The following is a 27,052-nucleotide window of genomic DNA, read 5'->3' on the forward strand; positions in this document are numbered from 1 at the left end:
TCATGGCAAACATCACTATGTATCATCAGTACAGAGAACACTTAGAGTAAAATCCAGAAAGAGATGCATGACCCCAGAATTTGAGGAATATACATGTATTTTGGAAAAAAAAGGAACTTACACTCTAAAAGTTTACAGTTCAAGGAAGAAAGTAAATTGGCCGCAGAAATATCAAGTTGGAAAGGGGGAAAATGATTTTTAAAAGTAAATGTTAAAAGGAATAGAGTGACAAAATGTTAATGCCACTGGGCAATGCCAGATGGGCCTTCACATGGCACTTTGAGTACAAACCTGGTCATGCAAGGTAAAAAGAGATGAACTGAGGCTGAAACTGGGACAAAGCACGACAAAGGTGTTCAGAAGACTAAAGAGCAGGTTTAGAGCAGACCTCATTTACCTTGGCAAAACGAAGGTGGAAACAGATCTGATTGCTGTGTTAAAACACTGTGGGTGATGGACGAAAATAGCAGAGCCCCAAGTACTGCAGCTGATGGTGAGCAGGCAGGTATGGCTGAGGATGGTGTTTCTTTCCAGGTTAGAGCCTTTGATCAGAAGGTTTGGATCCTAGTGCCTCTGTTTGTGGCCAGAAGCTTTGCATCATGAGCATTCATCATTGCTTCTCCATTCCCATAAAACAATAGGAGAGAGGAAACCACTAAATTGTTACCTGGATGCAACCTGACAACAGCTCAGACAACCTTCCCACACAGGGGAAGAGGTGGACATGGCTGCACTTACACTTCACATTGTTCAGAATCTTACACCCTCTTCAGACATCCTTTGAGTTCCCTTTATCCAACTAAAACTGCAAAAACCCCAAAAGAAAAAAGTATTTCTAATACTCTGAAGAAACAGTGGCAGTTTTGGACTGAAAAATGAATAACTAGTTGTCAAAGAAATGTTCACAGTACTTAACAGTTTTTATTAATATGTCTCATTTTATTGAGTCCCTCTAGGGCAGCAAATCCAATGATAAAGTTGTAAAACAACCATCTCCACCTCCTCTACTCTCCTGCTCTCTCTCTTTTTTTTCCTTATCTTTTTACCTTTTTCAGCTGATGGCTCCACAGCATGCAGGTTTTACTGCCCAATCAATAAGTTACTTTTGCCAAGATGTGTGGAAGACACATTGCTAGCATTATACTGCATGTTCTTCATATTAAAATGTTTATGTCCTTTGCAAGCATATTCTTCAGAATTTAAAGGAATCAAGTTTCTATGGGTAGAACGATGTAAAAGCTAATTCATTGCAGAACCACCTAAAATTCAGTAAAAGAGCAGACAAAATCAATACCTCATTCTTCATCACTTACAAAGCCTTCTGTGCTAGGAACCTCTGTACTTTTCAAGTAAACTTTATCCTGCACATTGCAGAAGTAACTGCTCTGGGTTTGGGCTGGAGTAGGGCTGGTGGTGGCTAGCAGGTCTGATGATCTCCTTTGTTTTTGCTATTGCCATCAATATTTTTTAAGTAATCATCAGCACCATCTGCCACTCACCACTGTGTTCTTTTCACAGTGTCAATACTACAAACACAGTCTGCTCCCTCATTTGATGCAGTGCAGAAGGATGGAATTAGGCAGAAAATAGTCACTCCAAAAATAGGCCTTACTGCTCAAAAGGAAGCAACCCCTTCAGTAAAATGATCTTGGGAAGAGATGATTTTAGTTTACATCAAGTCTTAGAGCTATTTCCTTAAGCATCTCCAGCTAACTGAAAAGAACCCTGGATTTTACAATCTCTCAGTGTAAGTTGGAAATATTGCTTAATATACTAATTAGGAGTTTAGTTGCAGTCATTAAAACACGTACAAAGACTATTTTGATTTTCTCCCACAATGTTAATGTTTTCTATTTTTTTTCTTTTGAGCATTTCACTGGCATCATGTTGGTAACTAATATGGAATATCCCTCAACAAATTACCAAAATTACATTTCTATACTAAATGCTCTAGGTATGCCTTAGATTAAAGAGAAAGATTAAATCCAGTCTTCACACAATCTAAAGAGTAAAAGGAAACTCAAATATTTCTGTTCCCCACTGAGTCTTTTATAATATTTCAGCTTATCTGTAGAGCTTCTGATCAAATGAACATGACTGTGCAACTTTGCATAATAAATAAAATGTCTGACTCACCCCTTATTTTAACACAGGTTCTAGACATCTGCACCATTTCTGTGTAATACATAGTTTCACTTATTTCCAGTTCCATGTTGGGACTTCAGAGGAAATAAGAGAACTGAGATTATTTTTGTTTTGATATTCCATTATATATCTTGCTATTCATGATGGGTGGAGGTGTCTCTTCTGGAGGTGTTGTATACTTACTTTTGCTCATGTTTTTTATAATATTTTCTCTGTTTACATGCCATTTTACCCTATCTGAACAGTACTTTTAGATTACAAATATAAAATGCACTTTGGTGAATCGATGTCCATAAAACAGCAAATAATGAAAGTAAGCCAAGTTCTGTCCCCAAAATTGCAAAGGAGAGACAACATTCAATCTGGAGATGTGGATTGCTATGGAGCAAACAGCAGCAGGATGCACAGAAACAAGTTTGCTTAAATACAAAGTAGGACCTTACTTTGTAGGGCCTGATAAGCCAGCTGGGAAAAAGCAAATGCAGAAGTACGTTTGTTCTGATCTAGACATCTATCACTTTTCAGAGTCCCTTTTTCCTTTTGCAATATCAATTTTAGGTTTCTTTTTCAGATGTTTAGGAATCTAAATAATCAGTTGTGAATATCTTCCTGTTTCAATGTCTACCCTCGCTTTCCTTTTCCCCCCTTTCAGTATTTACAGTTTTTCTTCACTAAAGCAGAGATTCAACCCTCCTCTGTGTGTCTTAATGACAGTGTATTTTCTGCCACATCTTTTACTTATATTTTTCTACAGAAAAATCTATACTCATCCTTGTAGCACTACTGACTTTATTGGGTTATTTTGCAAGTATGAAAGGACTGTGCAAAGAAATGTGTTTTTAGGAGGTAGAAATTCATGAGACTTACATGCCCCAGTGTATGTCTGCAACCAGTTCTGCATACTGAGATAGGTACACATATGAAGCCATTCTACAAATTAAAAGCCATAAACTACTGTTTTGTTTCCAAGGGTCAGAAAAATTGAGCAATATAATTAAATATAATACTCTATAAAAACTATTAGTTAATTCATATTTATGTTAATGTGGCTCTTATGATATGCATTAGGTTTTTTGTATTTTAATCAGAGAAAATTATAAATACAATCAGGAAAGCCTTGTTACTGTTTTCAACCAGAGCTAATTGTCTTGTAGAACACTTAATGAGTCATTATTCATTATGATGGTGAGGACAGGGAAGGCAGATGGCATGGTAGTTTTATTGATTCTGTGATCCTACTGTAGCTTGCTGATTAAGTAGGATTGAACACCACAGTTAGTGTGGCCAGAATTACACAAAAGTCTGTTTTGAGTCAAGGATATCAGGCAGGAACTTTCAGACATCACTGTTTGGAGGCCTGCCATCCTAATTTGTACTTGTAACAACGGAATATTGCACATAGTCTTCCATTTCAGCTTCCATTCAATTTCCAAGGGTTATTTTATGGGTTAAGTTGGATTCACCTCATCCTGTCACAGCCATGGAGGTGTTAAAGATCTACTGAGGGAGAGACCATTCAGCTCACTGCCTCAATAGGGAATTTCCTCTACTGGGTGCTCTATCACTTTTACCCTCTCGCTAGATAGGCAAGTGCTGCTGTGTGAAAGTCAAATAACCTGTAAATAATTCAGAAATTACACCCCTTGATTCTGAATTATTTTGAAATGGTTTAATATTCTCATTTCTCTTTGTGCTTTACAGCACAAAGTGGCCTTATCCCAGAACAATGCAAGCATTGTTTTATAAACTTATTGTACAATAACTCAATACCTCAAAGCATGGGATTTAGTTGGCTTTAGTAGTAATGATGACATGGTCACAGTTCTTTTAACAGAATTTATCACATTACCAAGCTATTCTTTCTGTATTGCCCAATATATCACCAGAGCTGTATGAAGACCTTGAAGGAGTTATTTTTGGGCCTTCCTCTGGTGATAATTCATAGGCACCTTTTTCTGCCTTAAGGTATATATTATCCTCTTTTTTTCTGGTCTAACTTGTTTTGTTCAATCCCCTTTACAATGTATAATTTGTTCTTTCTAGAGAACTAAAACAGCTGCTCTCATTATTAGACCTGCTTTGATATTAAGAAGAGTTTAAGCTATTTAAATCACAGGGTCAGACACTACAGCAATAAAAGATGATCTCAAGCTTCCAGTGCATCATAAAACTTGCAAGTCACATATGAACTACACTGATGCATTTGTAATGATAGACATGTGAACCCTACAGACAATTGCTATTTTTTGGACCCTCTAATTTTGTTCTGATTACACAGGTACAATGCAGTGAATGAGATCACTGAAGAATGAAGAAAGCACATGCTCTATCAGTCAATCCAAACTGAGAAATTTAACTTAATGTTTTGCATCGATCATTCTAATTTATACTTTGTCTCTAATTTCTTTCACTTAAAAACAATTACTTCAGTTATCTCAGAGAAGAATAATTGAATTGTTAGCTTACACAAAAAAGAAAATGTAAGGTCTGCTGTGAGAAACCTAACCTATTATGATAGCAATGTTCTGTGACTTTCCAGACCTTCAGGATATTTAATGCTAAAAATAGCTGGGACATTGAAAAAATCCCTTTTTAGCACACAAATGACAATGATTAGTGTTTATTTTCTTTTGCAATAAATTCATTTTTATCAATATTTTGACTGAGTCTACATGATCAATCTGTATAAAATCTATTTTAAATCACAGATTCATTTTAAGTGGTTTAACTGTTTAACTTACAGAATTAGGCCTGAGTGTTGAACAATGTTGTTGAAAGTCTGTAAAGTTGTGAGTATTTTCTGCAGGAAGCAGAGAACACACAGACCTGCACTGGGACATATGGTCTCTCCTAGAGAAGTTTTTTGCCATGCATAGCCTTTGGCCAAAGCCCACCATCTGTAGCTTCAACTTTCCTTCCAGCTGCTGGTAAAGGTGAAGCATAGAACATATGCTGCATAAAGAGTAACCTTTGCATTAGGGTTTAATTTATTTGTTGCTTTGTTGGTGGTGGTTTTTTTTTTTTTTGAACATTCAGAGACATTTTTCAACAAAATATTTGTTAATGTAAAACTCAGAAAACTCAAATTCAGATACCTTAAAAAATTATGTATACAACTAAGAGCTCCAGTGGGGCATAGATTTGTTATTTATGTAAAGAATTTGCTTCCTCAGTTTTGCAGGACAATAAAAATATAGGCATTCCCTTCTGATGTCTGGAATGTATGCATAGAAGGAACAAATGCCACATTTTCCCAATGTGAACAAGGAAGGAGCATCCTTGAGGTATGATTTAAACAAAGATGCTTGACACACTGTCAGTTCTACCCTAGAAGGATCCCAACGAGCTGGAAAATGGCTGTGTGTAAGTAATAGAGGATTCTAATATTACTTGGCAAGACATAATTACTGAACACACAACTTCCACCTCAATATCATTGGTTTTGTCTGACTTAGCTCATAAGGGAAACCAACTGCATAGAGAAAGTGTGTGCTGCCCAAAGTTTCCACATCATTTCCAAAACCTTGGCAGTGCTCACAGCATCTGCTCCCAGGCAGCCCAGGGTGCTGCAGGACAGGAATGGAGATAGCAGAGCTACAGCTATGCCAACAAACTTGCATGACAGCTCCTGCCCAGTTACAGAGAGCAATCCATGAGCACCAAAACTCACCATGCACTAGAAAAAATGTATATAGCCACATAAACCAATATACTCTACTGGGGGAACACCTCAAGCATTTCTATTTGCTTTTGACCCTGAACAAAGTGAAAGTTGGACTAAATAATTTACCTATTTTGAAACACTAAGTGGCTGACAGGTACCATAATAGCACATGGAAGAAGAGCATTCCAAATATATGCCTACAAAGCTGGTGGAAGGTAAAGCAATGAGAAAACAGAACATAACAGGAGGATAAAACATGTTTTAAAAAGAGGTGCATTCTTTCACAGGTTGAGAAACGTGCAGAATGACACAACTGGTGTGTTGTGGAACCCAAATCCTGTTTCTAAACACCCATACCTTCCATGCTTTACACACAGCAAAGATCAGCAATTACTTTTCAAAGACTTCTTTATATGGTAAATAGAAGCTGATTATGGAAAAAACCTAAATGAATACATTTTTACTGTCAAGATGCACATCATAGCTAAATTTGAAAACAACAAAAATAGTCCCTCCAAAAACATTTTAAGCTTCAATCTCAACAATTACTTTTAATTTCTTTTCATGATGTTCTTTTTCTTGTTGCAAGACTATAAACACCTTCATTTCTTTTTCATTTCCTTGAAACATGAACAGGGAATAAGCTAAACATCCTTACTCTCTCACTGCTCTCTTCAGAGCACTTACATTTATATATTTCTTCCAGGAAATGGATTTGACAAAGCATCAGTAACACTTTTACTTTCATAGCACTTCCAAAAATGATATTCCAAGCCATAAACAGCATTTTAAGAACTAAGTCCTCATCTCAGAACTCAGAGGGAAAAAAATTTAACACCCCTCACCCTCAAAAAATGAACTAAAACTCCCAAATAAATAACAGATAGTGATCAGGCCAAAGAAGAACACCCAGCTGAGCTTATTTCCAACATAAGTCAACTGAGTTTGCCCTCATCATTACTCAATACTTTTTAATCTCTTAAATGGATTTTTGAAGGTTAAAAGGATATCTTTTCTGGCTCTTAATGATAAAAGTTAGCCTGAAAGCATATTTTCTAGTTTATTCCTGCATTTTGGGCACATACCATACAGTCTACTATTTCTTACAAAGGTGTTCATCTTGCAGTGAAGTCTGAATGAGTAAACTGGTCACATGTGCAGTGTCACATTACTGGCCACGCTTTCTTGTCATGGCTCTTTTGTCATGCCACATCATTTTAGGCAGTTATTCAAAGGATTTTAAAGGTGCAGGTAGGTATTTTATGAGAATGTTTTTGTGCAATGACCTAGCAGAGAAGGTAGGTCACCATAAGAAGTGCTTCCAGATAATGCAAATGCTACTTTAAAATGAGCTGGGATCACTTCCAAAGTGAACACCTCCCTACAGAAGCATTCACTCACACAATTCCAGGTTTTATCTGACAGGCATTCTGGGAAATACTAGTATTTTAACTGAGTCCCAGCCAGCAAAGTGTTGGGATTTATGGTGTAAACTAGACTGCACTAAATTTTAGCCTGAAGTGAAAATACTCACTGGTATTCCCTGTACAGCCTCATTTACAGCAGCTTGAACTGAAACCATGGAAGTGGCTGCATATGAATTTTTTCTCCCCTGAGAGACAATGTTGGAGCATATTGACATGCACAAGTACTGCTTCAGGAAGTCCTAATGAAATGTGGCTGGCATAATCACTGGGCTTTTTATTTGGACACGACACCAAATTCCCATGAAAAATGATGTTGGGGCTAAACTTAACATCAGCTTGACCGAGCAGCTCCTCGCATCCATCTGCTGTGCATTATTTTGGGCCTGTGAGGGTGATTTTGCCCAGGCAGAGAGTGTGGGAGGAGACAGACACAAGAGGCACCCCAGCAGCCTTACCTGACTGCCCGGGTGGAGGAACTCCTGATGGTCCCCTGGGCAGGCACAAAAACACCGTCAGGACGGCGGCTCTGTTTCCTGAGCACGGCTCGATGGCAATCGGCTTAGGAGCGCCCTGGAGAAGGAAAACACCCAGGTTAACCTCTGAGATCTACATTCCATTTTCACTCATGCACCTTTAGGGTTTTTTAATGAACAGTGTAATGGTGGGAAGATATTTTTTCCGTTGCAATCCCACAGATTGTCTGAACCATGTTAATTGACCTAAAAATGGGTGCTGACAGCCCACGCTGCAGATCTAACCAAACAAAAAATAAATCATCATAAGGACAAAAAAATTTTACTGAATTTTATAGTCTGCTAAATGTAGTGATATCAAATTAAAGCTTAGGAAACAGCAACTTTTTGATATACACATTGGTATCTGAGAGTAGCCAACTTTCCCATCTCTATTAAGAAGTATCCCTGTGAAAGAATTCTGCTTCAACAGCATCCATCACCTAGTCAGCCTAATGCCAAAACCATAAAATGAGAGCAAATCTACATTATATACCAACAGCTAAAGGCAGTCAATCCCTCTTGAAAGCCCCAGACCGGGAATTCTGCCTTCTCTCTGCCTGTCCTACTAAGGAAATGATTTCTTCAAGGCAGGACCTTCCTGATTCTTTTTGCATATGCAAAAGATAGGTGCAGTGCTACTACATTTATACATGCTTAGAAACTCTCTGAAAATGTTGCCTGTGTGATAATCACCCTGCTTTATCTTCTATAAAGCTATGATAGCAGTGCTGTTGATGGCAGGGGGTTTGTGCTGTTACTAAACTCTCATTAACTATATAGATAATTAAATTTGCAGCTAGCCTTCAACTAAATGGTTGCTACCAAATTGTTCTTGATTTACCAAGGACAGTAGGAGTTGGAAAAACAAAGCAAAGCAGTCCACAAAGGCATAGAATAATAAGTTTTTAAGATGAAAATTTACAATGTATCCACATTTCCATGTTCCCAAGCTTTGTGTTCACTCAGAGATAGGCATTTCACTTCTGAGAGCTTAAACATTTAGTCAAGCACTAAAGATATTTCTAAAAACATTAGGTCAAAATCAGCATAAGCATTTCTTTCTTTCTCTGTTTGTAAATTTTCTAAATGTCTGTCATGTTCCAAGGCAAAATATGAGTTCAACATTTGGATTCAAAATTCAAAGCCAGAAAACTTTCTATTTACATAAAAAATGCAATGTATACATAAATGTCAACTGATTCCAGTATTCTAAGAAAAAATTGATAGTTTAATCAAGTTAAACACACTACCAAGTATTTGGTATAAGGACAAGAAAGGCACTTCCATCATGTAAAGCAATAATAATTTTCTATTTTTCCACCTCAAAGTAACCAACATTTATTATTGCTCAGTGAAAAATAGATAAATATACTTTTCTTTTTTTACTTCATATTTAAAAGGCATTTCTGTAGGTTCTTTTAAAGCTACAGCATTAAAGAACTTGGGTAAACAATGACATCTAATTTAAAAATGCCATGCCATAGGGAATGACAACTTACATTCACCAAAACCTTTACCAAATGATGAAATAGAAAACTAAAACCCCAAAAGTTCCAGCTGGTGTTACTAAAAGCAAGCAATAGAGCATTTAAGTCAACATTCCTGACTTGTCACAACAGCAAATCAAACAAATATTTGAAAACACAAAGGAAATGAAATCTTCATTGTAAAATGTAATTCAGAACACTTTATGCAGACACACAACTGAAAATAACAAATTCACTGCTATGACTTTTAATTTGGTGATTACTTTCTTATAAATCCACATGATGATATTTTCCTTTGCTGTGTAATATGAACCCTTTGATCAACAGGCCCCATCCTTCTCTGTTTGAAGTTTATACTAATGCTCTTCAAAACACAATTGGAGGAAATGATTTCTGATAAATACTCTTTCAAAGGAATTCATCCAAAAATAAAATATAGTAAGAATTTTGTGCTTTTTTTCTTTATAAAAAATTATTACTGCAGAAGCAAGATGCCTTATCTTAACCTCACATAATTCAGGTTCCCTAGCAAAATAACACAGTAGCATAGAGCAAATGATAATAATTTAGATAGCCTAAGGTTTGTCAGTTGTTTAAAGATAAATACATAACCATGAATCAAAGTTATTTCACAGGGACATTACATGTTCTCTGAAATGTGCCATTTATCATGCATTTTCCATGGATTTTTTGGAAGAGATAAGGTACAAGTTTGTTTGCCCAAAGCAGTAAGCTACCATGATTTACTAGCTAGAATTATCTTTTTTTTTTCCCCTTGTATAGAAAGTGACTTACATTTTTTGCCAAAACCTCAAATGACGATCGCAGATTAATAAAACTTTATCAGTGGAAGACATAATAAACAAACACTTCTTTGATAAACTTTTACTCCTATAGTCCCTTTTTTTACACACACTAGGACAGAAAGAAGTGTGTCAGCTGGGAAGGTGAAAAAGAAAGTGGAGAGAACTATGAAGGGATAAAAGGATTAAAGAGCATTTATTATTACTATTGATAGTAAAAAAGAAGAGTAACCCAGAGCATATAGAAAGAAGAAATAAGTGGAGAGGGTAGGGATTAAATCAGGTAATAAAAAAAAAATAGATAAAGTCTTATCCACAATTTAAGTGTGTATTCATGCTTTTATTCACAGAAAATAATATCAGGAGTCATCTCCACAGGTTCCTACATTTTCATTAGAGAAAAGGTTCTGCATTCTCCCAATATTTTCCTGAAATTCCTAAAAACCCAAAGTTCAACTGCCTGGTGAGTTTATGAGGAAATACCAAGCTTGGGAAGTTTCTTTTGGATCTGTTTCAGTAAGAAATAGATTTGGGCCAAATTATTTTTCTTTTCCGTCACAGGGCACATGACAATATTACCATTGCTGGCAGAAAAACATATGGCACCAAATTCATTATTTATAAAAGAAAGCAGCAAAAGAGGTGAGTATATTTATTTAAGTATTGACAACCCTTGCAAATCTTGCATTATTGTATTTATCTGTTTGGGAACAAAAGAGTTGATCAGTGTTAGGAGTGCAGACCAAGGAGAAGCTGGGAAGTGGATTTTGTCCCCTTGGTGGGTGGGATGGGCAGCAGAGAGCAGGAGGATTTTAATGGTGCTGTGTGAACTTGTCCAGTGTCCAATCTCAAATTCTAAGGAGAGAGGAAAAATCTGAAGAGGTGAGAAGAGCAGGAGGACAATGACTGAGGGAATGTTCATGGAGCTGCTCTAAGTGTTCAGCATCTCCTTGTGAAAATGCACTGAAACTTCAGCACTGATTTGAATCTATGAAAATATTTAATATTGTGAATACAGGAAGATGGAAAGTATAGAGAGTTTTGGTCTATATGTATTCCAAGAAGTGGTGCCTCTCAGAAGTGCTATAAAACTTCTGATTTTCAGTACTAAGTAATATCCCTCTATATATTTTCTGCTACAGTCTAAGTTAGGTGCATCCAACTTTTAAAAGTGCATTATTATACCATAAGACAAATACTTCACATAAGACTAAATGGCTGCAAACTCATGCCAAAAAAGCAATTAGAAAATTGAATCAAGGAATTAAGGATTAATGTGAGCATGTTACACCTGTCAGAAGCAATAAGTATTTTGACAAGAACAGAATAAAGTCTGACAGTGTGCACAAATACAGATCTGACATATAAATCAAGTATTAAAATGCAAACAGCTATGCATTAATCACTGTAATGTTTCCTAACTAAAATGGTCTTGGTAGTACTTACAAGAACTCATTATAAATAAAACTTCAGTTCTTAAAAAAAGGCTTGAATCATACTTCTTATTGTATTAATTAATTATGTCAATTTAAACTTAGTTTTTAATCATATTATTAAAACAGCATTAATCTGGTGAATTCCACACAAACTAAGCTAAATACCTTGGCAAATAAACAATCAAATCTGTTGTTGCAACAGGATTAGGAACAGACTCAGAATGTAAACAGCCACTTTTCTGGATTTTTAATGTGGAAGACTCCAGAGGGGAAAAAATGAAAAAAAAAAAAAAAAGATTTTGTCCTCTGAAGAGGTAAGAGATGCAGAAAAGGAGGAAACATAAAATTCAGACTGTTACATTACAAGTATTCACATCTTCATTTGCTCTCAGCTTCTGGTGCTTTTCCTAAATTCTTTGGTTTTTTTCTGAGTTACATGATTTATTTGGGATACACAAGTCTCAGATTCCAAAATGCACTTGAGTACCCTGGTTGGATTTTGGTCGAATTAAGTTGCCTACATGCAAATTCAAAAGCCTCAAGAACCTGTTAGCCTTACTATTAGTATTAAAAATGTCCCAAGATTTGAAAGTCGTCTCTACCTGCCAGGCACATGTTGGTCTCTTCAATGCCTGCTCAGGATTCACTGCCATTCCTGCAGCTGCCCTGGATGTAGAGCTTGATCAAGGTAGCTGTTCCCAAAACATTCTTATCAAATCAGGTTTTTACATTGCAGTTGTGGTCACTTTCTTTTAAAACACAGTTGAAATCAGAGATTAACTCTGTTTTTTATGGTAAGAGGACAAACCCTGGTTACCCTGTTCTGCTTTTACTAAATGCATCTTTGAGGTGAAATTCTCTGGCCTATAATTAAAGATGAAATGTCAAATGCTGTGATTGTTCTGACCATTTTCAGTGCAGTAAAGGCAAGGCAGACTTCTCAGCAGTGCTAAGAAAAAACCAGAAAATTCACCCTCCCAAAATCACAGAATTCCACTGATGTCATTTGCCTGGGGCTTTTTTGGCCATTTTCCTGGAGAAACTCCAACTGTCCCTTGTGCAGCTATCCTTCCAGGAGAGGGGATGGCAGAGTCCCACCTGCAGACAACCTCCATCCTACCTGCACCCGATTGTTTCCATGGTCATTTACCAAGAGAATCAAACCCAGCAGTAACATCAGAGGAAGGGAGCAGCACTGTCTGCTCCTCCCAGCGAAATCCCACCACTTTCACAGCACCTGCTGCTGCCCCAAGGAGAACCTGACACCTCCAGAGTGCTGCAGCTAAGGCAAAGCCAGGAACAAAACCTGCCATCAGCACTGCTGGTTCTGTAGCTTGTCAGTTCTACACCACATTACTATTCTAAGGGTTGGGTGAACTAATGAACTAATGCTCATTAACATACTTTTGAGTATGAGCTTCCCACCCACCCACAAGTTTTGACAATTTTCTCAGATTTATTCAATGAGTAATGAGCTTTAATGATAGTGCAACCAAAATAAAAAAAAAAAAAGCTTTCACAAAACATCATTTGTGTAAGGGAGAAATCTACTTCAGAAAACACAGAGACAGAAAAAATAAACAGGGCTGGGATACTGAAAATTGCTTGTGGCTGGTAGAGGAAACATCAGTTCTTCATATGACTCCAGGGTTTTACAGAAATTCTGAGCACCTACTGAAGACTTTCATTCTTTCATTTAATGCATCACATAAAGTTCCTCTCTTGCAATTAGTGAGTGGAAAGCTTCACCTCATTTAAACCTGCAAGAATGGCCCAGAGGCCGATTGTCCTCAGCACTTTGAGTTTCTACACTGCACCTTCTTTTGCTTGAGGACTTCTAAGTGATTTCTAGTTTTGGCTAATGAGGTCCCACTAACCTATTGGAGGTACAGAACCACATTACCAACAGCAGCAAAAGCTGGTGAACTTTTTGTTGTATCTCATAATTCTTCTACCTAAACTGGAAGAGACTTGAGGCAACCACCTTGCTTTTGTGACGGAGTGACTGAGTCATCCAGCTTCACCAATTCACTCGGAGGACTCCACCAACCCTACCAAACCTTCAAAATAAACAAGTTTTACCTAAAAACTTCTAGCACATCTAATAAAGCTTTACTGATAATTAAATGCAACCCAACCAAAATTACACTAACATTTCTCGTTACTTCTTTAACAGCAAATTACCTTTCCATTGTAATTCTGCCCCACTGTTCTTGCAGAACACCAATCATTAATTTCCTTGTTTCAAAATAGAAATGGAAATCTCAGACTATACCGGAACATTACTTTCCATAAGAAAAGCAGTGGAAATGAACAATAAATAGAATACGTTATGATTACCAAGCTGTTATTATGGCCCCAGTGCACAAACTGCATTGTTATCCTTCGATTTATTGTCTTGCTTCTCTATCTCAGCTCTAACAATGATAGACTGCATTCTTTCATAAAGTCTTTTCTGAGTAGAATATGGTTGTTAGTTCTGTACTGATCTGAAATTTATATATCTTAGTCCTAAAGTGTTTATGCTCAGAAGAGTCATATATTTAATATAAGAACTATGTTTAGTTGCAACAAAGTTACTCTCAGTTAATCCAGTAAAGGACTTCATTTCAAAATCTAATACTATGTCATGTGGCATTTCATTAGCAAGAGAGTTATGAATTGACATTCTGATAAAAACTGATTTACTAAGACCAAGCTATGAGAAACATCTGCAGATACATTTATTTTCAATGGGGTTTCCAGAAAGGGCTCCTTATTCAGTTTTTGTCCTACTGCCTAGAGGTTGCTTTTCCTGAACTGTGACATCAGTGTGCACCATCCTGGAATTTTCTTGACTGTCATGGGAGGCTGAACAGAGCACAAGACATTGAAGCTAAGTTAAAACATCAGGTGGCTGCAAGGAACACTGATTGTATTTCTCTATCTATGTGCCCCTGTATGCAGTTCCCTGTGTCTTCATACTGTTAAATAAACTTGGTTTTACTTTACTATTACATCTTGCCCATTAATGAGGGTAATTCCAGGTTAATATGGAAAATATTGAACATAACTTAGAGCGACTGGTGTGTGTAGTCGTTGGACTGGATTACTGCCAGAGATATCCCCTAGAGCTGCCAGAATATTCCCCTATTAAGCTCTATGAGTCTGATTAAAGGCTGGCAGTGACAGCGTCCAGTTTGTGAAAAGAAATTTATCTTGGCAGCATCCAGGTAGATCCTGTTGGGAAAAGCACCTGAGACTCTGTGTCTGTGGCATATACCAGGAATCATGTATCCCCAGGTACTTTCCTGTAAATTCTTCTGACTGCCATCCTGTAAGTCAAAGTGGTGCTGTGCAGTGAAGTGATGCTAATGGGCATTTGTTTCCCAGATGGGCATATCTGCTCGATCTCCAAGGATTAGAAATGAGAAGTAGAGAATTCTATTATTCCTTTACAATTCAGCCTTAAAGACTTACCCATGAAAACTCATTTCCCTGGGGATGAATAACTGACAGTCCATCACTGCTTGAGCTTGGGCTGATCACTTAAGAGCAGAGAGTCACTCCCATATGTCACAATGGGTTAATCTTACCCTAGACTGCCTGTAAAAGAGGACATGGTCCCCTCAGAGCCACGACTAACTTTCCAGGGTTGGGAAAGATAAAGTACAAGGCACAATTTAAACTCTGCCTCTGCCTCACTTGCAGGCTGACAGTGTGGCTGTGGTAATAGGCAGGGCTAAGTGTGAGCACAGCACAGGTTTCTTTCACTGGGAACAAGCAAACTGAAGCAGGTGCAGGCTTTTGAAATGTCCATGGGGAGCCCAGAAGGGCAGCCCTTTGCTCAGGGGGGGAATGATAAAGTTTCAATCTGTCATTGTGACAGTGAAACTCAGGCAGAAGGCAGAAGCTCCGACTAACAGTTACCTTTTGTGATTGCAGAGATCGTATTCCTGTAGCTCTGCATCACCCAGAGTCATAAAAGATAAGGTTTGATCATCATTTAGGAGATCAATGCCAGACGTGAGGGTTAGGAAAGGCAAATGTCCTAAAAGGATCATGCTGTATTTTGCATTTCTTGCAAAATTGGAAAGAAAATATAGTACCCTGTACGTCATCCAAAATATAGTGTTAGTGAACTTTTCCTCAGCAATGCTTTTCAAGTTCTTTTTTAACCTCCTGGCCACATGCAGGATGCCTAGTGAATGATAAATTAAAACATTTCTACCTGGAATCGTAAAAATAAAAAAGAGAACTAAATCAAGACATTGTGAAAACTAGCTGTCAGCAGAAGGGATTAAAGTGCAAACCTGGCAATATTCTTAATGCAGGAAAAAAATGTTAATGGCACCAGAATAACAAATTACTTTCTATCATGACAACTTACACAGATCACAGAGTAGAGAATGTAGGGAGGACACGAGCAAACGCCTGAAAGTGTGACATAGCTTTTCTTTTCATTGTCCTTGCCATGGCCCAAGGACGGCTGTAAAATGTGTACACCAGAGCCAAAACCATTCTGAAACAAATGATCCCTATTTAAGATTTGAAAGTCTATAGAAGTTTTCATCCCAGTGACTGCACGTGGACATTGTGGATCTGATCGTAGCTGCTCTGGCAGCTGGAGAGCAACAAGAAATAAAAGATTTCTGTTATCCAAGGAAAAGGAATGAGATGGCAGCAAAAGGGAGCCTGGTTTTGCTGTGTTATATGGTGGTAGCAGCAGCATGTGTTAAACTGCCTTGGCAGTGGTTGCTGCCAGCAGGGGAAAAGGGAGAGGGAAGGTTGGCAGGAGTGTGAAAGCTCAAACCAGACCTTGTCTAAGGTGTTGCAAGATGTGTCTCACTCATCTCTTGAGGACCTCCATCACCTGTTCTGGCCATTCACCAATTTGAAAACATAATTGAGTAGTTTTTCACTCTGATCTTATGAATTAATTCAAATCTGAAATATCAGCTGCTTAAATCAGCACAGCACGAGTAGCAGCAGAACTATTTTGATTTACACCAGCTGCAAATCTGACACAATGTTATTCATTTATTAATATTGTCCGTGAAAAATCCTGCAAATAAAATCAAGCTCAAGTATTATCACTTAATGTTGCTTCCTAAGATGCTCCCCATCAAGATTGTTATCACTGTGCTCATATTCACAATATCACTAAAAATGCACCAAAAATGGAAGCTACAGGATCTAATCTGACAAATAATTAGACACATGAGAATTAGTGCTTGGAGAAACTTTGCATTAAAGCAAACATGATTACTTGCATGAATGAAACTATTTATTCTTGTTACTCACATTAGCTCAACATATCTGACGGAATACTTTTTTTTAAAGAGACAGATTTTTTACTATTCAAAAAAAAAAAACCTGCTCCTTTAAAATATTACAAAACCTGTGTAATTTTTACTAATTCAGTACGGATCTACAGTATAAAGTATTTGCTGAATCCCACTTACATGGAAAGTAAGTGGGTCTTTTTGGGGGGGTTTTTTGGGTTTTTTTGGTTTTGTTTTGTTGGTTGGTTTGTTTTTTGGTGGGGTTTTTTTGGCTTTTTTTGTTTGTTTTTCTGTTACCATATTCCAAGCTTGCTTACGCTCTTGAGCATTGCTAACTGAAAATGAGTGCCATGGTAAAATAGTCCGGCTCAACTCACCCTTCCACTCCAGTTATATTTCCTATGGCCCAGCAGAACTTCTAATTATGTAATATATTAATTATTCTCTTCATTACATTAAGGTGGTGCTCAGTCACCATCAACAAAAATCGTGATTCACATTAAATTCTATACTCCCAATCCTTTTTGCATGAAAGTATTTATTTTGCTTCAGAAAATGTTCTCACTTTAAATTTGACACTACAAAATTTAGCAGCAGTGATGATGACTTTAGCATCTTATCTTCAAAAGAAATACCATTTTCACAGCAGACTGACCACCTTTTTGAAAGAGTCTCCTTGAAAATTCACAAATTTGTGAACTTTTCATTGGAGTTTCCTTCAGAGCCTTGCATTTGTTAAGGTTTTTACTCTGCCCATAGATTTTTCATATCTAACCAAACGATTTCTCTTCCCTAGTTTATGCATAAAGTTTAAATCACTGACAAGACTAAAGCACAGAAATGTTTGTTCTGTACATCAGTCAACAGAATAACACATTTACTTTTGGTCTCTATGTAAACTCTGATTTATTTTAGCAGTGACTAAATGATAAAGAGGCAGATAACACATTTTACCATTATTTTCTGATTCTTCTTCCCCCTTCCCAATATCTTTCCCAGTCCTATAAAAATAAACGCTCTGTATCAAATGCCACTGGTTAACAAGAAGCAGAAGGAGCAGGAACTTATTTATTTCAGCAAGGGTTGAGATTTGAGATCAGTCACCAAGCAGATGTTATTTCTGAAGCTGAAAGTTTTCATGATGATTGTTACTATGGAAACCAAGCTTTGTAAAATATTCCAAACAAACACTTCTTTATTACCCTGGGCTGTAACTACAGTGCTCTGCATTAAGGCTGCATCCCACGGTAAGTTTTCTACTGTGCACATTTTCTTTCTGGTTATTTGCTTTCAGTAGTAACCACAAGACAGGGTTTCTGTAGGTCTAAGAAGAGACTGTATCACAGTACCAGCCATCCATAAAATGACACACACTGTACCCATTCAGCACTAAACTCCTGTCTCTTTCATTTCCCCCCTCCTGTGGGCAGCCACTCAAATCAGTGTTTCCCTGTTCAGCAACAGTGAAAAGCAGGAACCCACTGCTAATTCCTGTGGTTAGATCAGCAGCACAAGACCAGCAGTGGTTACTAAATGCCAGCCCCAGCCTCTTTAGCAATTAAACCATTCTTCATTCTTAGTAGACTTTGTGAAGCCCGTGAGTCACCCAGAAGGCATCTCTCAGTGGCCTGTCATGCCACAACCACGAGCCTCAGACCTGCTGCTCTCTTTGTGAATTGTTGCGATTCACTGGAAAAGCGAAATTTTGGATCCCAGTTCCAGTGAGGCAGTGGGGCTCCAGCACTGCAGGATCCCTGGCTCCGAGCGCATCCCAGGAGAGGGCACAGATGTCACTGCTGGGTGACCTGGAAGCACCATGGAAGCGCCTGGAAGAATGGCCTGTGCCAGTGGGAAGGGGCAGGTGAGCCCCACACCTGTGCTTGGTATTTTAACCACCTCCCCCCTTGCTACAATCCAGCTCCCAGAGATGGGGAACAGGGCAAACTGCAAACAGAGGTGAAGGAGTGGCAGCTGGCATCTTGTAACAGGGAAAGAAAAACTGTACTTAAGGCTAAGCAAGGAAATGAAAAGGAATTTTGTTGCAGAATGAATGTACCATGTGTACACTGAGAATATTCTTTGTCTGAGGCCTTTCTGTCTCCTTTTACAGAGAAATCCTTATAAAGGATAAAATTATACTAATATTTCAAACTATAGGTATATTTGAGACAGGTGTGGTCACAACTTCTGATTATTAGAACTAAAATTACAAAGCAAATTTCATCCTCAACTGACTGCATGTGCTCACAGTCTCCTTTTACTTTTTATGCTCTTTTTCTGTTCAAATAGACAATTTTACCCAAATCTTTCAGAAACTTCTCAATTATCTTTGAGATGTGTGACAATTATGATTTTCCTCTAATACCAGTTCCATCCAGAGCTTACAATTTAATTTAGAACTTGGCCTTGACTCAGGTAACATTAAGGATTCCTGCTTTTCATTATTGTAAAACAAATCTGTTTTAAAATACAGCAATGCAATCAGAGCACAATTAGATTTCCATAAGAATATACAGAAGTATGGGACTTTTTGTGCCACTGGCATCTATTATAACACAGCAGAGCAGGAAAGCATTAAGCAAAAGAGCACAGCTAAAGAGTTTTAGTTGTGGTGATTTGTTCTCTTGCAATAGTGTGCTGAAGATAATAATAAAATTAAAAATATTTATAAAAGATTTTAAGCGTGAGAAATGTGTGGCATAAGACACTTTGGAAAAAGGTCACAGACAAAGCAAGCATGTTTTATGAAGATAGAGCTACAATTTGGAAGTGACTGTGTGGGACAGAACACAGAGGCTGCAATAAAGTCATGGCACATGTGCTGGTGGACCAATGCCCAGAGAGGGGAGCGCTGCAGCTCAGTGCTGTGGTTACAGGAAGGTTAAGGGTGCAGAGAACACACAAACTGTCTTTTCACTGGCAGCTCTCTATGGATACCCAGAACATCCTAAAAGATTTCCTGCCTGTGAAGTAGGGTGTGCTTTCTCCATGGAGGAGGAATTGTGGATGGCTGGGCCTAATGTGGCCAAAGCCAAATCCTCTGGGTAGGGGCACTCAAGGGATCACAACAGCCGTGCAAGAAATCCAACTGCCTCCTATTCCCAGCTTGAGTAAGCTCCATTTGAGGCCACATTGACTTAAGGTGACCTTCCCAAGCACATGGAATTCTACATATGTGTAGATAGGCTACCTTCACAAAAAACTGCCATTATTTCTTACTGTGCTATCAGAAATCTCTGGAATATGATGTTGGAGGAAAAATTTAAGCATAATAAAAGGTACATCAAAGACCTTGAATGAAAAATCTTCTTGAAAACCTCCCCAGTCCCAGACAGAGCAATTTCTCATAATTTCCCAAATGTCTATTGAAATGAGTTGCACTAAAAGGTTCTAGAGCCATCAATATATTTAAGAATTTAATGGAGGTCTTTTAGTCCTCTTTGACCATAAATTGCCAGAATGGTTTCTACTCCCTCCGGTTTCCTTGTCCCTGATTTTCTGCTGTGACATTTCTGGATGACTTCCAGTTCTGATTGTTGTAAAGTCCTTGTTTTTGCAGAATCACCTAGTGTAGAAATTTGCAATTCCAAACACTATCTTTTTTGGTCTGTTTATCAGCTAACAGTCTTTGCTCAAGCAATCTTTGCCCTTCACATTCCAATTGGTTTTGTCCTTATTCAAACTTCTATGAATTTACCATAAGTAATGCAATTTAAAACATAGATTAGTATTTTGCTACATTAAAAAAAATTATCTTTGGGCAATCTGTAGTGATGAGAAGTATCTGAACATACACATAATGACAGACTTAATTTGCATCATTACCATTTCACCCATTCAATCTTTCTAATATTGAGGTTTATTTTTATATTTTCTTTATATATTTAAAACATTTTTTATGTTCACATGAAAGGCCTCTTTGTATAGTTAAAATTTTTCTCCAGCTTGCCTGGTTTTGTTCATTAGAGTTTCCTAATTTTCTGTGAACTGCTGAGCAAGCTGAAGATTTTAATTGGATATATCACTTTATTTTTTCTTGTAAGAGCCTTCTTATTAAAGGCTACTCATGTAGATGATATAGATGTTAATCAGCTTGCATCTGTCCTTCTAAAAGATTCAGTTAGGTCCCTAATTAACCATCTGTAAACAAACCCTTGCTCAATAACAGGGCTCAGGCATTTCTTGTGAGGTAGGAAAAGCTGGTGAGGGCCTCCTGCTACCTCTCAGCTCTGCTGTAAATATTTGACTCCTCTCAGTATACAGAAAGTAATTGGAAAAAGACAAGTGACTCACAGTCTAGATTGCAGATCACTGGATTCTCTCTAATTGAGTCATTGTTATTATGAGAAAGCTTTAAAAATTGCAGGTGTCTGTGGTTCCCAGGAGGTGTCAGGCGCTTTGGCAGCACTAAGAGTTGTGTATTCCAGAGCTGTAAGAAGCCAGGACAGAGAAGACCATACATTTCCTATGATGAAAGTCAGGAGAGCCAGTCTTTAAAAATAAAATTATTTCTGCAGATAAAAAATAGGGGGCTTTTTTCCCCTCCAGAAAGAAAGGCACATTATTCTGTGCATTTCCCAAGGTCCTAGTCTTCCAGAACACCAATGGTCACTAGAAAATTCCTTCATATTTTTGATTTTTTCATCAATATTAGTCTCCTTTAAGACTGTTTTCAAAACTCACATCTCCCTGACTTCACACTGTGGCACTTGGCGCCCTCTGCAGTGATCACAGGAGTTTCTCACCAGCTCAAGAAGGGTAACCAAGCACCCTAATAAATCTGGTCTCTCACAACCTCCTAGGGAGCACGTGGATACTTCATGTGCAAGAAGGGAATCCTTTTTTCTTATAACATATTTGGCATTATACACCTAAAGCACTCTATATTTATATCTATCCCATTCCAGCATGCTGTTAAGGACCACATCTGCTCACTAAGACTTGATGCACACCCTGTAGCTCTTTTCTTATGGGATGCCCACAGCTGTGACAGAGACAGACACTGTTGTTGTCCATGCTTAGGAGCAATTTCTAGCACAAAAGGAACCCATCTTCTCTGTTCTTACAAGCAGATAACTCACTGACGTGTGTCAGGAGGCATTATTCATTTTTACCACACAAAAGCACATCAAGGGTGCCACTCAATCACATGGAAGGGATTACAGCCACTCTGAGGCACTTCCAGTCCTGCCATCATATCTATTTCTCATCCTTCCCTCTTCTCTCCAGTACCTTACTATAAATTACAGGTATTACCTGCATTGCTGTTAATCCACACCTAAAATGTGTGATGACCACAAATACAGGAACATTTGCAAAAAACACAGGGAAGTGACTGCTTTTCCACAGCATGTCTTGAGAGCGGGAAGCATGACAGAATCCACCTAATTTGGCACACATGACTTTAGAGGCAGATTTTGATTTAGTACTAATATTTCAGTGGTACTGTTTTATGCTTTCCACCAACATTTCAGCAAGGGCTCATTGTGGCTCTCATGTTCAAAGAACTTTATTTTATCTTTAATTCTCCAATTGATAGAGCTGTTTTCTGAACAGCCCTTGTATGTAATTAGGTCCCTATTATATAGTGTTTAGGAGCTGAGAAGGATCATTAGGAGTTGAAAAGAAAATAAAGACATAAAATGAACTTGCTAATCATCAAAAGTTGAAAACAAAAATTTATGAAGGGAGAAAGCAGAGCCACAAATCAGAGATGTAACCTTTTTCTGCAGTTCTGTTTCTCTCAGTGATCTCCCTCAAGATCCAGATTTGTTATAGCACATCCATTTCATATTGATTGCAACAGATTGTGTAACACGAGACATCTTGTCTTTGCAATTTTCCAGATTCTTCTGAAAGTAAACTCATCAAATCATCTAAAAACATGTTACCAGAGCTCTTCAATATTGCATCTATCACATCTTTCCTTCCCATTACCATGTGCATGCAGATGATTAAATTAACACTCCCCTGTATCCCACACAGATCATCATCACAGCTGTTGTGTCAGATATAATCCATTGCACCTCTGTTCACCTGTTCCACACTTGCAGGACAAAAACACCTCCTCTTTGGGAGACATAGACTGATTTTAATATCTAAATATGTTTTGTAACAGGTTTTCCCAGCTCTAAATGTCAAGGCACTTCTCAGTTTTAAAGATCTGGAACCTACCTAAAAGCTCATGGTATATACACTTGATATTTCACTTAGCACCAGTGAGCACTTTTGGGCCTCCGACCTAATGGTCCTAGGAGCTGGAAATTAAAAGATTGGATAAATAAACTTGGGAGATTCACAGCACTCCATTAGGATACAAAACACTTGCTTTGGGTCTTTATATTTAGGCTGAAACAAACAAAGGAATTAGCTTTATAATCTAAGAATACAAGAAGTAAACCCATACCACAGTCTCTAATTTCCTTTTTTTCTGCTGTTAAACACGTACCATATGCATAATGTATGGCAATGGGATCTTATTGATGACTTTTTGGTGTGATCTATAACTCATATATTGCTCATTTGTGAGTAATGCAAGTCCTCCCAAACTCCTGCTCACACACATAGAAAAGATGAAAGCATTCAAAGAATATCACTTTAGGAAGGCCACATTATTCCTGAATGTCACAGCTTATGCAAGTCCTGCTGAAAAAGGCAAAGAACTAACTGACATCACAAAGTTACCCACTCTAAATGCATTATACATTTAAGAAAAAGTAATTTAGAAACATGAAATTCTTCCCCTCAGAAAAGTTTGGGTATTCTTTGAATATAAAGACACTTTCTATTAATTCAACTGCATAATCACAGAATGGACCAGGTTGGAAGGGACCACAGTGAAGTCCTGCTCAAGCAGGGTCATCCCAGAGCACATGGCACAGGATTGTGCTGAAAAACAGAAAATGGTGAAATTCTCAGATTTTATAATTTGCAAAAAAATTCACTTTTTTTTTTTGCATTTGATAAATAAGAGTCATTTTACATAGCATGTATTTCTAGTTCCTTGGGTTTTGGTACAAAGGTTCTATACACAGGCATCCAATGCCTTCACCATCAACATCTCTGCAGCACATAATGAATAGGGAAGGACTTTTTACATGCTTAAATTTTTTGAATTTTGAAGAATAGGCTAAAATATTACATGATTTTTTGTCTGTATTTGGTTACAATTTCTCTAAAAATTCCAAATATCCAAAATTTTAAGAAGCTGCATCACACAGCCCAAAAATCTGGGAGTAAGGGATGCTCTTCCACTAGTACATAAAAAAAACAGAACACAGGAATATGATGCAAAAGAAAATAGATGCAATTACCTATTACAAGAAGAACAGATGTAGAAAAAAATGAAGTTAGGTCTTTAGAACTAAGGAAAATTTAATTTAAATCAACACTATTATACCATATTCTTGACAAAGATCAAAATGATGGAATGTCACTTTTCTTTCAATGTCTATGTCAGCTTGAAATAAAGATAGCACTTTAATATAATTTACAAATACATGTTAGCTATTATAACATAATTTGTTTCATTCACTCATTACTAATACGTAAACACAAAGTAAAAGTTCAACAGCTCCGTTGACAGCATGATAAATTACAAGAAACCAAATGAGTAAAACATACTACACTTGCCTTTACACAACCAGGGAGACTGTAAAAATAACAGAAATCTTTAATTAACTCAGGAAATTAAAAGGTGAGTTTAATAAAGAAGCTTAATAACAAGACACACTCAGATGAACTCACGAGCAAATGTTAATCAAGAACAAGGAGTAATTTCAGGTGCGTGACTAGATACTTATACACAGCTTAAATTACACAAAAGATAAATGTGTTAAAGTGGTATCCACATTCTGATGAAACTATGATGTTAGAAACACAGACACTGACCATAAGTGTCTAATAACAAAAAATGGGGAGCAAGGATGATTCCTCAAAGAGCACAAATTAAATGAGAAACTGCACTGACACTGACACTGTGGTTCATACCACTGAAGATTCTTATTGCCCTGTGTTTACATGTAGATAATAAAAACTATATATTTTGTAGGTGTAAGTTTTCAGAACAGAACTGCACTAGCATTTAATTAACTACTGCAGCAAAGATGAGATTCGTATAAAGTCTTATTTCTGATAGCTGCCTAAATCCTTTGCTTTCAACAATCATATTTACTGAGTGCGCACTATAAGTACAGACAATAGGTACTACTCGTGGAAAACTCATAGTACACATTCAATAGGTGTTTAAATAGGAACAGAAGGATGGCTCTTTTCTATTAAAATATACTGACAATTACCAACATTAGGCAGAAATGTATGTCCTGAAATATTTAATTTTAAAACACCAGAAAATTTTACAGTGTTTGAGGTGTTTAAATAGATAACATTGTTGCTTCAGTGATTTTCTTAATGGATAGCAATTGAAAACAAGATATTTCAATTAAGAGTCCCTACAATCAATTGAACAACTTAACTACAAAACCTCCCTATAAATAAGTTATGGCCGCCTGAAATTAGAGCATTTAAAACACAGAATAAAACATCAGTATCCTGAATTTAATGGATAAAACTATGACTAAGTTATTCATTAAATAGCACCAAGTATTAGTATTGTCCTTCTTCAGCCATGTGGAAAATGTTTGGAAAGGTTCAGTCCCCCCAGATCTAACACAACCTTCAGGAAACAGCCACAGGCTTCAGCAGTTTTATACTTCCCTGGTAGATTTGCAGTTCCAAAACAAGGTAACTCTTGTCTAGCCCAAGCCTTACAAAATTGTTATCAGCTGGAGCATTCCAGATGCTGCTTTCAGTGACAAAATACAAATTGAATGAAAACAATAGGGCTTACATTGAAAAAAGTGAATTATATCTGAAACATATCTCAACATTGTATGTACATGTGGCTTTGAAAGTGATAAACTACCAAGTGAATTTTAATATGGGAGTACTCTTTTAATGAACATTTACAAATGATCTCTTGGCTTTTCTAATCTCAGTCCTTATTCATCTTGGTAATTCTGCTTTTGTTCTTCCTACAAAATATATTCCATGGGCTACAGAATTGAACTTACTCAATTTATAACCCATGGTTTTTAACTCGTTCAAATGAATTTGGCAATGTGCGGTGGTGCCACATTTATTCTCAGCAGCCATGCCTCCCCCCTCCCCCACAACCCCCAGTTTATTCATTTCCTAGAGGAAATTGCAAGTTAATAGAAAAAGCAGCACTGGAACTGCCTCACATCCTATAGTTATTAATTAAGTAAAGTCTGGTTCAGTAACTCTGGATACTAAAAATACAGAGTTAAACAAACCCTAGTGCTTTTTCAAATGGAGTTTCAACTTCGTCAGCCATTCTACAAAATTTATGCATGAAGACATATCTTTCCTTTAAGGTATTTTCCAAAAATCTCAGAGTAAAAAAAAAAAAACCCAAAACAAAACCCAAACAGCTCTTGACCATTTCTTTTGAAGGAGTGAACTCCTTCAAACCATACCAAAGTTATGTTGCTGTTGTGCAAGAGCCACTAGCTGGGTAATTCTTTTTTATTCTCCTTTATCCCTATTGCAGATTATTTCCCTGCAATTCATAAAACAAGAAGGTACACTACTGATTTTGTTGACAACGTATAGTAATTAGTAAAGCTTAAAATTCACTCGTGTGAGAAACTTTTAAGTGCTCCTGATATCTGAAGATCTTACAGGATAATTATAGTTACAGTTGGTATTGAATGTTAAGTCAGTAGGTAGCATGCTGGGAAAAATGCACATAAACTTAGGTTCTAACAAGCCTATTACTTTAAAGTGAGCCTTTTCTTAAAAGTGAGCAGGCTATTATTATTAAAGTGATTTTTTGGAAATGAGGACAATAATGGCTTCAACAGCTATGTCAAATATTTTTAAAATTCTGAATGGAATGAAATATATAAAAAGCTTATGGCAAGTTTAAAGGTTGGGAACAAATGGTGTTATAAATGCAAGAGGAAGTAAGAAATATCGATGAATTTCATCTGTGAATATGTACATTACAGAGAATACTTGCAAACATAGCAGTTTGTACGCTATGAAGGAATTTAGTCCCTTCTTCTCTCAGGGAAATTAATGGATGGGAGCCTCTAACTGAAAAGCAATACCAAGGAAAATGAAATGCCATAAAATATAGGAATTTACAATAGATTAAATTAGATTGTTTATTATAGATACATTCACCTTTGGTTAACCAGTAAATATTTAGGTTGCTTTGCTCTCATATCTGCTTTTACACTCCAAACAAGACACTTGTGTCACAAGAGGAGTTTGCTGTGTTGGTTC

General features: G+C 37.2%; 1 protein-coding gene across 2 annotated transcripts in view; it reads right to left on the bottom strand.

Annotated features, from left to right (window-relative positions):
• Window positions 1–27,052, bottom strand: part of ATRNL1 (attractin like 1) — a 428,574-nt gene that overhangs the window by 43,565 nt on the left and 357,957 nt on the right. For both annotated transcript variants that reach the window (XM_054276784.1, XM_054276783.1), the window contains one exon: window positions 7,692–7,806. In XM_054276784.1, coding sequence (XP_054132759.1) covers window positions 7,692–7,806 — 115 coding nt within the window. The remainder of the gene's footprint in view (window positions 1–7,691; window positions 7,807–27,052) is intronic.

This window comes from Melozone crissalis, unplaced genomic scaffold, assembly GCF_028551555.1.
Source record: "Melozone crissalis strain CALT ecotype California unplaced genomic scaffold, PUWL_Pcris_2 ptg000019l_1, whole genome shotgun sequence".
NCBI lineage: Eukaryota > Metazoa > Chordata > Aves > Passeriformes > Passerellidae > Melozone > Melozone crissalis.